Source organism: Salvia hispanica, chromosome 2 (genome assembly GCF_029641045.1).
Source record: "Salvia hispanica isolate PSC_SH4W2 chromosome 2, Shi_PSC_v1, whole genome shotgun sequence".
NCBI classification, from domain to species: Eukaryota; Viridiplantae; Streptophyta; class Magnoliopsida; order Lamiales; family Lamiaceae; genus Salvia; species Salvia hispanica.
The window spans coordinates 38,641,246-38,655,307 of record NC_142693.1 but is presented as its reverse complement, the minus strand read 5'-3'; the positions used below and the strand labels follow the sequence as shown (position 1 = coordinate 38,655,307).

Genomic DNA, 14,062 nt, shown 5'->3' with positions numbered 1-14,062 from the left:
AATACCCGCAAGTGTACGGGGTTATCGTAGCAAACAACAAGCAAGAGTATATCATATCCTACAGAGACAATTAAGTGTAAACCTAAGTACCACGAACAAATTTCAACTACTATCCAGACGATCAAGAGTTTTTGGTTTTTTTCTAACAACTACGAAAAGCATATAAATTCAGAGATTAAAATAAACACTTAAATAAGAGAATAAAGAAGCAAGTTGTAAAAATGATAGAGAAATATGCAGAATTCAAGGATCCGATGCACAACTCATAGCCTAACCCAATTGAAACCGATTTACCATTTACAGTCTCCAGAATTGTTGAATCAATCACAAATATAGATTAAACCCCCTCCCGAGGTGAGAATCCGTAGATTAGGTGTAATAATTGAAGTCCCCTTCTAATTCTTAGACCTAACTCCTAATAGTTCGATTAGATTAAAGATCTCACTCAAAACCTCAACTCTCCCGAGTTTTATTGAATTAAGGTGTGAATAATTCTTCTTTCAAGGTTAAATATTTCATCTCCCGATTATTCTAAGAAACGCTACACTACCAATTGGTGATCAAGCAATTGTTAGGAAAAAGCACAAGAATAATTCAAACAATTGCAAAAGCAAGATAAAAACGAAGTCAATTGGATTAAAACTATAAGTCAATGCATCTTCACCAAGAATTCTACATAAAAGATGTTTAGCTACTCATGTTCATGGTAGAAAACAAATAGAAACAAGGAAAAACAGTGGAAAGCATGATGCGAATCGCAATTGGCGGAGGAATTGAAGCTTGAATCTTCAATCTTCTTCCAAGAGTTCTTCACAAAAAGAGAGCGTGTGTTTTGTCGCTTGTCAAGAATGAATAGAATTGACCTAATTCTTCCTTCTTATTTTCTCTTCAAAAAATTGCGTTTCAGCACTAAAAAACGCCAAAATGACGGACCCAGCGGGTGGAATTAATCCACTGGAAATTCACCCGGCCGGGTGGGACTTCTTTGGTACTCTCTGGAATCTCACAGGCATAATTACGCCACCCGGCCGGGTGGAATTATAGAGTAATAATTCACCCGGCCGCGTGAGATTTTCTGGACAGCGCAGTGTTCGTATAACAGCCATAACTTCTTCTACCGAACTCCGATTGAGGCGTGCGAGACTATTTCGAAGACGAAGAGATTGGTATGCTTTAGGGGCTGATTGGACTTCAAAATCTCCAGTAAATATTGTCTCAAACCAAGGCTACTGCACATCCACATATTTTGTACCTTTTTCTACACATTCTTAACAAAACAACATACCAACATAATAGAGAAGTAGATATAAACACGCCTAATAATAGACGAAATATGCTCAAATTCATGCAAAACCACCCTCTAAAACCATGTAAAATCCAAGTATGTCAACTCCCCCAAACTTACATAATTGCTAGTCCTCGAGCAATGAAGAAAAAAAGAACTAAAAGAAGACTTGGATTTAAAGGGATTTAGACATCATCATTGTTTCAAAGAGTATGGAATACAAGAGCATATCAAAATACAAATTCTATAAAGTCAAGCCGTCGAATGCACTTTTACTACTAACTCGTATATCACCTTGGATTCATGCTTCTCTCAAGATATGTGTATGTGTATCTCACTCTCAAAGGTGTATGTATAGAAATAATACTCTCAAATCAAAATACAAGTAGTGTTTACCATATGCTTGCTCAAAATCAAACATCTCCTCTACTAGAATGTGAAAGTGAATTTAAAATCAGAAAGGACTTTATTAGGGTTGTAAAGTGGCTCTTTGGACGGTAGGGCAAAATTAGGGTTAAGTGGTTGAGAAGTAAGAGAAGCCCAAGTACTCGCATATTACAAATCCCAACAAAAGACCATTTTCCATAACAAATCTCAGATAAGTAAGACTTTGTCAAACTTCTTCCTCCCATCCGGTCCCTACTTATTTAGAAACCCAACCAATAACTCTTCTAGACTTCGTCTAAACGTCGCCTGAACATGTTTACGGGAAACCGCGGGTCCGGAGCGAAGTAGTCGTCATATAGCCGCTGATGTGTAGTTACGTGATCCCGATCAATCACTGCTCGTCGGTGGACAACGGGTGGAGGGCGAGGTACCGCCTGCTGTTCGACCCTTCGCATGTACCGCTCTATCTCGCGGTTCATGTAGGCCTCCATCGCCTCGTTCATCCGCCGTTCGTACTCCTCAGCATCCCCACCACTACCACCACTACCACCACTGCTACCACCTGCGTTACTCATCGCTCGATATTATTCTCGATATTGCTCTTGTACAAAAATTTAGAGAGAGAGAAAACTCGTTAAAACAAGTGGTGCAAATGAAAATGAAACTAAAATAGCGTATATATAGGTTTTCAATTTTTTTTTTTAAAAACGCTGGCCGATCGGCACGCCACAATGGCGGCCAGCGCCCTCAAATCGGTGTGGACTAGCCGATTTCTTCACCGATTCGCGGCTGGCCGATTCCAATAGTTCGGCTAGCCGACCGGCTAGCGACGCAAATCGGCTAGCCCACCGCCCTCTCAAATAGAGATTTTTTCTTTCGACCATATTTCGATTGTTAATACGATATATAAGGACCGCTACTACCGGGGCGGGGGGACGGGAAAAGAAAGGGCTCCGAAGAAAGAAATTGGGGTTCCCAATGCTTCTCCACGCTCAACGAGATGCGCCAACCTCGGGATGCTTTACTCCTAACCCCACAAGGTTCCGAGACGGAGCTTAACCTGAGTCTCGGTTAAGAACGGCGATGATCTACGTTTCACACGGCGCACGATTCCATGGATAGTTTCATTCGACATCGTGATGGAGGACATAGCTTACGATCATCGGCTTTGATCATGCCACTAGGCATTTGATTAAGACATTGCACAATGATCCGAGCGACAATTCCAATAGACTTATTGGAGGGTCCCATTGGCGTGCATCCAGTAGGAATTGAACCTACGAATTTGCCAATTATGAGTTGGGCGCTTTAACCATTCAGCCATGGATGCTTAGCGGGGATCCTCGTACATGGTGAATAACCAAATTCCAATTGAAATGAAATCTTTAGGATAAATCAATGCAATTTAGGAGGAATCAATGAAAGGACATCAATTCCAATCCTGGATTTTCGAATTGCGAGAGATATTGAGAGAGATCAAGAATTCTCACCATTTCTTAGATTCATGGATCCAATTCAATTCAGTGAGGTCTTTCATTCACATTTTTTTCCACCAAGAACTACCCCAGTAGTCCATGCCGTAAACGATGAGTGTTCGCCCTTGGTCTACGCGGATCAGGGGCCCAGCTAACGCGTGAAACACTCCGCCTGGGGAGTACGGTCGCAAGACCGAAACTCAAAGGAATTGACGGGGGCCTGCACAAGCGGTGGAGCATGTGAAATCCCAGCGACCAAGCACTCCCGCCCCCAAAAGCGGAGACCGAAGAACTGCTGCAAACCCTCCCTTTACTCAATGGCGAAATTATAGAAGATCCCCTTTAAGATCAAACAATTCCATCGAATTGAGTATGATTGTATGTGTGATAGCATCTACTATACCAGGAATATCAATGAACCCGATTATTGCAATTGCTCAGGATACCCTTTTTTAGCTTCTAGGGTCTATTTCTTAGTTCAAGACCCCTCTAAAGACAATTCCTATTTGATATAGCTATTTGGGCCAGTATTTTACGATTAAGAAGCAACTGCCTCTTATATAAATCATGTATTAATTTACTATAACTATAGGATACTCCCTTTTCTCGAATTACTGCGTTTATCCGAGTGATCCACAAACGGCGAAAATTTCTCTTTTGCTTATCCCTATCCCGATGAGCTGAAACCAAAGCTCTTATTTTCTGTTGAGTAATAGTTCGAGTAAGTCTTGAATGAGACCCTCGAAAACTTGATGCAAATAAACGAATTTTTGTTCTACGTTTTCGGGCTATATATCCGCGTTTAACTCTAGTCATTGAATAAATAAAATTTTGACAAATAACTAATTGATTTTTTCTTTCAGTTATTATTTTTACCGTCCTGGCCTATTAATAACCAAACGGATTTTTCCAATGTATAAAATAAAAATTCCAATGGCTTTGGAGATGCTCTAATATCTTGAGACGGAGGGAGTAATTTGTCATAAGCCAGTAAAGAAAAACAAATAAAAATTGGTACAAGGAAGTGAACTAGGGAAGTGCAGACCTGCTGATCACTTGTAAGTTTTGTGTCTTACATATGTGACATGTGATAGAATCTTAAATAGAATTGAATTTTTAATATAATATATTAACTTGGTATAAGACACATTTTTCCCTAATTAATTAGCTATCAATAGCTATTAATATAATAGGACGTTTTCCTAAATTATAATCATTCAATTAGGCATAATATATTCCCTAAATTAGCCATTAAGTTTGACTAAATATATGTTCCTATATTAATAAGGAAAAGGAGAATATATTAACATAATTATAGTATATGTATATGTATTTGATTTAGTCATTAAGTGAAAGATTATTTGATTCCTTTGATTATTAATGGACACATATATATATTTATGGTTTGATATATTATGGACTACAAAAATCAAATCAAATTGTTATGATCAATTATTTAATTTGATTTTGATATTAATTGGTCAAAAAGAAACGTCCTAATTAAATAGTCACTTTGATGGAAAGGACTTTAACGTTTTATAATTAGGGTTTGTCCTCTCTCTGCCTATATATATACAAGTGTGGTGATCCCATCAAATCACACATATTACAGAAAACACATAAACGAGGGAAAGAGAGAGAAACAAATCCTTGGAGTTGGAGTTGCCCTACCACACCAAAGAAAGTCCGAGGAAGTTCTCCGTCTTCCCCAATCGCTTTCGCTATGGATCATAAAGGTAAGTTTTCGATCCATTATGTTTATGGTTACTATGTGAAATACATGATGTTCAAAAAATCTTACTTTATTTATATTCAATTATGTAAATAATATACAACACCACTTTCCTAGTGCTATATCTAAATTTTTAATTAATTTGTGGGACATATTTTTGAGGCATTATTTAGAAGAACATTTGTAAAAGCTAAAGCTGCATGCTCTATTGCCCCTCTGCACCACACAGTACCCACAGTGTGTGTGTGGGGATGTTAATTTTCCGTAGCTAGCAGATCTGGCTTGGATTTCCGAGCCAATTAGTACCAAGTTAATCCCTTGTAATTAATTACTCCTACTACAGCTATCTATCTTTAGCATAATCCAATACTTTGTTGGGATCACGACAGCATACTATATTAATTACCGCAGATTGCTCAATCTTAGTAACCCATGAATTATGACAACTAACCGACAAATAATCAAATCTGCATGATTATCACTGAATATATGCATGTGTGTCTGTATATGTATGCTTAGAGAGAGCTTTATTTTCAGAATAGTGACTTTATTCGTTGCTGCTAGCTAGGCAGCCTTGATTCTTACAAAAGTGAAAATACAAAGATTCTTTGTCTGCAAGGTAATGAGATTTTATCTTAATAGTAAGATTGATGTAATGATTTTGGATGTCATATATCATGAGTTTGCTCCAACTGATTGTTTATATACTATCTCGTGTCCACGAATACCGTGTATGATTATCTAATAAGATTCAAATTAATACTCTCTTCGGGTTTAACAAGTTGTGTCCATCTTAATTGAGACGGAGAGAGTATACAAGCATTCCAAGTTTCCAATTAATGCTAACAATAGAAGTAATATGAATATATATACTAAAAACATTTATTGCTAGTATTATTTAATTATCCACAGAATGAGACCAGGAAATTGCTTACTTCAAAAAGTCTTTTGTTGGAGAATACTATCATTATTTCAAATTTCCAATATATATTTTCTAATTGGTAAATATGGTAAATATAATAGTAATAGGCATGACTTACGACTAGGAAATTTTGGATTGCGCCGGTCTTTCAAAACCAACTCTACTAAGTGTGAAAAGGAAATCATATGTTCAAAAATCAAAATGATTGCAACATTGATTCTATCATCATGTTTAAAGAAAAATTATTATAGCCCTGCTTATAAAATTTTATTTGACTACTATATCCCAATTTTTTTGAACATTCGATATTGTTCCAGTTATGTTCCTATTTTATAATATACCATGTTTATCTATTTGTCTACTACTATAACTTTTCTGAGACCGAATTTTCTTAAAGGGTTGCGTCAAAATGACAAGTGTTCATTTTACGTTAAATATTCTTACCTATTTTAATTTTTGAGAATAATTTAGTTATTCCTCTTAACTGTGTGATAGGTGTTATCTAGTTTTTTAAACATATACTACTATTTATTAATTTTCGGTTCTCTATTTATAGGCGTGTAAACTATTTTATTAAACTTGATATAAACCATTTAATTAAATGTAGTCTAATCTCCTATTGCGTAACTACCCATTTAAATGGATAAGGCGCTCTTTCAAGTAGGAAAATAAGCACAATAGTTAGGTACTAAAAAGAATTATGCAGAATATGATAGTAGAACATATTTCCATTGTCAGAGCATGACCAATTAATTTACAAAGGAAACTGACATTGCCTAAGACCAAAACACACATACACACACACACACACAATAGATGGAGAGAGTGTTCACGCGTAACCAAAAGGTGTCTAAGTGACATAAAAATTAAATAAAAAACAAACAAAAAAAATTCCTTCGAGTTGTTGTCTTCATATATATCACACTCGTCCCTTCCACTCTTTACGTGATTCTTGGTACTGCACAAATCTCTCTCTCTCTCTCAAACTTTAGAAACTTTTATGGGTTTCTGGGACATTGAATTCTTGTTTGGGTTTTTGGAAATGGAAGGTGAGAATGATTTGTTTGTGGAATTGAGTGCGCATGGAATATGGCGTCTTTTAAGAATCTTGTCCGATTTTGTACAAAAATACAAAACATCTCAACATATTCTTTCCATACTATTACTACTACATTTGAGAAGGAAAACTATCTAACGTCGTCACGAGGATACGTAGTACTAATGTAGTCATATAATGAATTTTATTTCATATTTTTTTGGTTGATAAATGAATAAATTTAAACACGGTGAACCCGAGACCTTTAACCATTCTAACATTTGACCAACACATGCACATTTTTAACACATTGGACCACATTAATCTCCGCATCCACCCCTTATGTTTAACTAAGATTGTTTATTAGCCATTGGATCAGAGATTCAGATGATTGAGATTAAAGGAATTATGGAATCTGTATTTTAATATATATTCATGTTGAAGGTAATTTAAGATAATAACATATCTACATAATTCATGCATATTAACCATTTTCTCTATCCTAAAAATTTCTCAAATATTTATAGTTTTTGGAATCATCAAAAAGAAATGTGTTAATATAAATGCAAAAATATACTCCAACATTGTTTTGAATTTACATCATTATATTTATACCATCGAATTCACATAATTATAACATTGAATCCAATTATCAAAACGCAAATTCTGAGAACTAAGTCAAAACTCGCGAGAATCAGTTTATTACCATTGTTCTCATCACTTAATTCATTACACTTTACGTTTCTCAAATCTTATTTCCAAAGAAATGTCTCAATTAATTATAATGGACGGAGAGATTATTAATTAATTAAATAATTGTCACATATAGTAGTATCTAGTATTAGCCATTTTTAATACAACTAAATTTGATATTTATGTATTAAAATAATAAAATACCCCATGGTTTATACTTGATTACAATTATAAACATATTTGATTGGCAATGATTATTTATCAAAAACATTTCGACATGGTCTGCATCAGAAGTTTCCTTAGGGGAGTGAACACAACTAAATTCTAGGTAGATTTTCTGATAAGAAATTTCAGAAATTTGGTCAAAAGTGAATAGTTTGGATTTTTCTAGGTTTTAAGGGTACGATGTAATCTGTAGGTAATTATATGGTTTCAAGGCATTGAAGTTTGAGCTTTTTTTTTTCTTTTGAAAATAGTATTATTAGATGTTTTTATATGATCCCTCCCTGAAACAGTAAAAGTTACAAGTTCAAATTATAAGCACGTATATATACAGACAAATAAATGTTCAACAATAATATACGATTACATATAAACACATACTCCCTATTAATCCCCAATACACAACACATATATACATATAGAAGTTACGATGGTAACAAATGAAGTTAGTTAGAATTGAGTAATGTGGTACTGGTTTGAATTTATATTTAAAGGAATTAGAATTAAATAGCTTTGCTATACTAATTTTATATTATTTTTTTGTTTACAAACTATGCACAAAGCAAAGGGGAAAACAACATAAAAGAAGAGCAATATAGGACCTGTATATTTTTGTCCTTTCAAACATGTTTGTTTCTCAAACACAATGCCTTTTAATTTTTGAACTTTTGATGTTGTTTAAGCCAATCATATTCGCTTATAAGCTCTCCAGATTCTTATTTTAACAGAATAATAAGTAAAGGTTTAACATATAATTCAAAAATATGTTTAATTAGCATCGAATCCCCTTTAGCTCGAACGGGCATGTAATTCATAAACTTTAGTTTGAAAGTGTAGTAGATTACATTAAGAAGGTAACATACATAATTTTCACCCGCATTTGTACGAAACGTTTATACACATTGGAGGTGTTCGATTTGCGAGATTGTATTCCGGATTAAATTTGTAGTATGTTTGGCTCTTGAGATTCAATCCCACAACTCAATCCTAGATGAACAATCATGGGATAATTAGTCATAGCCCATAGCTAACTCCCTGTGACTAAAATAATCTCACAACTCTATCCTAGATTGTAACTTGATATTATTTTATCTTGGAAACCGAACACTACCAATAATCTAGTTACACTTACACTCAATCCCAGACTTTTCTATTTGTAGTCATTCTTGAATATAAAAGAGAATTTGAAAACTTAGATCTCAATTTATATCTAACAGAGAAAAAACTGACGGAAATCACACATTCATCTAAACATTAATCTCAGTCAGTACAGAGCTACAAAATAAGATTTGATGATCCCCAAAACAAACCAAACCACAAAGAAAAATAACCATTAAAACCTACCAATTTCTAGGGCTTTTTCAGCCGAACAAAGCCACCATCATCATTCTTCAAATTTTAATCTTCTCCTGCGTTATCTCTCTTAATAGAGAAATTTTCGAGATCACTACAATGGAGTGCTCGTCGAAGAAGCACTGAAATTGGAGAGCTCTGTCCAATTCGTGTTGGAATTCCATCGTTCATTCCCATTCCCTGCAATTCCTCCCATCAATTGCCTTGAAAAATTAGGGTTTTCCTCCATTTTCACCGACGCTAGCTGACTCAACAGCGAGCTCGAAAACTTCGCCCGACTCGCTTCGTTGTTCAGAAACCCTGACTCGCCGCCGTGGAATTGGTAATTCTCCGGCTGCGACGCCTCGAAACCGCCGAAGAAAGGGTGCTGCTGCAGCCGCCACGGCTCAATTCCACCTCCTCCGCCGCCGACGCTGGACAGAAGCGAAGCCATCCCCCCTCCGCCGCCGCTGTAGAACCCCATCTCGTTCGTCCCCATCGGCAGGCTGTAGTTCAAGCCCATGTTTCCGGCAAAGTTGTCGGTGAGTTGACTCAGCGGCGACATGAACCGAAGAGGTGGGAACTGCGGCGAGAGGCCGCTGGTGGATGTGGAGGTGGCAGTCTGGCGATCGTCGCTCGCCGGGGAGGCCTTGGAGGTGGTGGACTTGCTGCTCCGCTTGTTGCGGCGGCAGCCTCCCCCCACGGGGACGTTCCGCAAGGCGCCGCCGCGGGTCCAGTAGCGGCGGCAGGTCTTGCAGAAGTGGCGCGGCTGAGAGAGGCTGTAGTTGTTGAAGTAGCAGAATTTGGTGTTGGTGGATTCGCACCGAGGGCATTTTAGGGATGAATCCGGCATCGGCACGTTCGCGATTCGAGCCCGCTCTGACATCGTGCCAGGCCGGATCGATCCTCCTCTGCTTCCATGGGGCTGCGGAGGAGGCGGGGAAGGCTGCGCAGCCCCCTCCGGCTGCTGTAGTGGGAGTAGATGGTGGTTTTGAGGCTGAAAAAACCGGAAATAGGAAAAAGAAAATGAAAAAAAAACTGAGTATTGTATATGGAGAGAAAATTAAAGATGTAGTAACAAAGACGTTATGAAAAATTAAATAAAAAATCGAGAAGATCAAAAAACAAAAAAAAAAAGGAGTGAGGAATATTTATCTTTTGAAATTCTTGCTTTATTGGCATACGATCACATGAAAAACGAAAAATTGGAATAATAATAATAACAAAAAAACCCTAACCTGATGCCAGTTGGATGGATCAAGATAAGCTGGAATTGAAGAAAAAACCATGGCTCCTTCTCTTTTGTAAAGGGTATGTGGTTTTGGGAGCTATAGTGGAGAATCACATCAACTGGAACCTTGAGAGAGAGAGAGAGAGAAAGATAAAGGAAGAATGAGAATGTAGGAGCTAAAATAAAGCAAGGAGCTTTATCATTGTGTATATATATAGATACATAAAAAGATAGATATAGTATAGGTACAGTGATTTAATAGAAATAAAGCACGTACTAAATTGTTTTCAGTCTGTCTAGTTTTGTTTGTTCGTTGCTTTTTAGGGTTTCAAGATGTTGCTGTTTAATTTATTACTTACTCTTTAAGCTTCTTTTTGTGGTTGCTGCATGAAAAAAATCTGGTTTTATTTGCCACGTCATTCATATTACCATTTCCTACATTTTCCTGACGTATATTATAAAAATTCGAGCATATGTAATCTTCCATTACTATCTCAATGTGTTTCAGTCTCATGCTTGGGAAACTTTAGAATAGTATATACACCTTTAATAGGATAGTTGTTTTTTCAATAATAACTCTAAAGTTTTTGAAATATGAAATGGGATACTGATTGAGATACCAATTATCATTCTGAATAAGTACCTCTCAAAACTCACATATCAAGGGATCGATGAATAAACACCCCCCACCACCACCACCAAAAAAAAAAAGATTGCATGAATAAATCGAAGAAATAAAAAAATTATTTTGAACTGATCGTGTAAGGATAAAATGGGACTTTTGATATAATCTAATCATGAAAATATGAAATTGTACACTTATTCGGAGACACTTGCTATTTGCTAACAGCGGAAATAGGGTTATTGACAAAATGATCTTGACTACAAGTTGTGTCTCTATATATTGGATATAATATATATTGAAATATTATGCTATATACTTTATGTGGGTTAATTCTAGGTTAATATTGCATCCATCTGTCATTAAGAGTCTCATTCTTTAGCGGCACGAGTTTTAAGAAATGTTAAGAAAAGTGGGTGGAAAAAATTTAGTGGAATATGAGTCTCAATTGTATATATTAATTTTAAATGAAATGTGAGTGAAATAAGTTAGTGGAATGTAAGACCCTATCCCGTTACGGTAAAAGTGAAACGGGACTCCTATTCACAGATGGACTAAAATGGATAAAAGGGACTCCTATTCGCGGACGGAAGGAGTATTATTTATTTCATTTTATATATTTCATTATTCTTATACCTTCAAAATTATTATAGACGCCATTACTTTTACTAAATTACGTAAAATCTTATCATTATTTGTCCTTCTCCTCTACAATTTCAACTAAATATACTCTCATTGTCCCACATTACTTAAGGGGTTTTTTTTTTTTTTTCACGAGATTTAAGAAAATTGTGTTAGTGAGTTAAATAAAGTAGATGGGAGAATAAAATAAGAGAAAGAAGAGATAGTAAAGTAAAATAAAGAATAAAGTAGATGAGACTAGATGTTTTGTTTTTAGGAAAAAAAAATGACTCAAGTAGCTTGGGACAACCCAAAATGGAATACGAATCAAATAACTTGGGACGGAGAGAGTATAAATAACAAATCAGGCTTAAACTTATTAGAAAATTAATTATGCCAATAATAATTTTTATAATATTAGAATAAAATAAACAATAGTAATGTGAACTAAACTATAGAGGGATACTTACGAATAATACTCACGTATTAATACTCCCTCCGTCCCGCAGTAGCAGAGTCCTATTTGGTTATGGCACAGATTTTAAGCAATATAGAGAAAGTGGGGTTGAATAAGTTAGTGGAACATGAATCTCACTTATATATATTAATTTTATACTTCCTCCGTCCCACTCTAAATGGAGCATTTTTTTTTTGGCACGAGATTTTATGTAGTGTTTTTGTGAATTAAGTGAAGAGAGTAAAGTAATAGAAATGAAAAAAGTAAAGAGATTGATATTCCATTTTTTGAAATGTGTCATTTAGAATGTGACATCCCAAAAAGGAAAATGTGTCACTTAGAGTGGACGGATGGAGTAATAAAATGTGAGAGGATTAAGTTGATGGAATGTGAGACCTATTTACCATTTATAGTAAAAGTGAAATATGACTCATATTATGAGATGAATTGAGTAGTTTGGTACTTTCATGGCTGAGCAGAAAAAAGACATTTACGATTTATTTTTTCAATAACATTATACAGTAGTATGTTTTTTCTAAGAACCGCTTTTATCTTTAATTAGAAATAATAGTTTCTACAATTCAACAAACATACTGGTGTTGTTTTCCCATGCAATCAATCAGCATATAATTAACTAGTAATGATTTGAATAAAAATTTCAATAGCGCTTAAAAAGGAGAAAAAAAGGCCAATCTTGAGGAGAGTTGCTATGATGGAATTAAACAGTGTGTCCCAACCTAATGAAACTTTACTTCCCTCAACACTTTATTGCTTCCCACACAGACCCCTAGCTACCCCCCCCCCCCCCCCCCTCCAAATTCATATAGTACTATATTCTGAACTTTAATTTATTACATCAAATTTTACTCATGAAAGTATGATCATGTTAATAAATTAATTTGTTTTGTTGTTTTCAAATTTTCAACGAAATGTGAAAATTGAAAAGTAAAAATAATCTTAAATATCATAAACAATATTGTCTCCGTGTATGAAAAACTCATCTCATTATGGATGGTGTTGGACTACAAGCCTCTTGAGATTGAATTTACGAAAATAGAGAAACAACACCAGTCGTACTCGTATCGATAAGATTTAATACATTATATATTATCAAAATAAGAATTATGAAATATTAAATAATGAAACGATAGGTTAATTAAATAACAAACGATAGGTATCTATTGAAGAACTAGAAAGTTAAGATTGGCCCCAATGCATGTCATCTTTATTCCACAAGGGACTAGTTGTACCCTGTAGTGTCGTATATCCACTAAGCAATAATTAATTTGTGCGTACCATTAAATAATCGTGTTTGTTAATAGAAAAAGAGAAAGCTGGTGACCTTTGGAACCTTATCTGGTCACTGAACATACTGTGCAATATTCATAAAAAATACTATAAAATTTCATAAAATAAAATAAAGGAGATCAATATTCCGATAATTTCAAAATTATAGGAAAATTGATCTCCTTAATTTTTGAGAGAATATAACACTTTAAACTCTGAATATTGTATTTTTTAAAAATGAATTATATGTTTCCGATAATTTCAAATCGAAGCGTACATCATGTTGTGTTTTTATGTTGTGAGGGTCTAAATTGATTAATTACGTACGAAATGTATAACATAAAGTAGTTACATGATAGAGGAATGGGTGAATATCAGTTTTTTGCCTTTTTACTTGAAAATATAAGTAATGTTGTAATTATATGTAGCCTAATTTTTATTGGTAAACATTACCATTTCGGGCCGTTTATTCATAGTTTCAAAACTATTCTTCCACCAAAAATTTACCGATTATTTTTACAGTGCCTTTTCATTGGGCTGAGCCCACAAAGCATATTGGCCCAGATTTTATTCATATCAATAGTACTCCTACAATCCATGATCCATGTTAAGGTTACTCTTGCGTCGTTTTTTTATTTGGATTTCTAATTATTTTAACTTTTTTATACAACAAGAAAAATACTAGTTAGCTGTGACTGTGAGTCATATTGAGTCCCGGCTTTCAGTAATGATATTATGGTAAAGAAATGTTTTCAAAGCC

At 35.1% G+C, this 14,062-nt stretch overlaps 1 protein-coding gene and 1 non-coding gene across 2 annotated transcripts; both read right to left on the bottom strand.

Moving 5' to 3' along the window:
* Positions 1 to 2,928: 2,928 nt before the first annotated feature.
* TRNAM-CAU (transfer RNA methionine (anticodon CAU)) lies at positions 2,929 to 3,002 on the bottom strand. The gene has a single exon. It is a non-coding gene; the product is annotated as a tRNA-Met (tRNA).
* A 5,976-nt stretch (positions 3,003 to 8,978) lies between these two features.
* Positions 8,979 to 10,496, bottom strand: LOC125211662 (dof zinc finger protein DOF3.6-like). Its single transcript, XM_048111557.2, has 2 exons — positions 10,323 to 10,496; positions 8,979 to 10,081 (listed from the first exon to the last, which is right to left on the bottom strand). The coding sequence occupies exons 1-2, from the start codon at positions 10,371 to 10,373 to the stop codon at positions 9,200 to 9,202; spliced, it is 933 nt and encodes a 310-aa protein (XP_047967514.2). The 5' UTR covers positions 10,374 to 10,496; the 3' UTR covers positions 8,979 to 9,199.
* Positions 10,497 to 14,062: the final 3,566 nt, after the last annotated feature.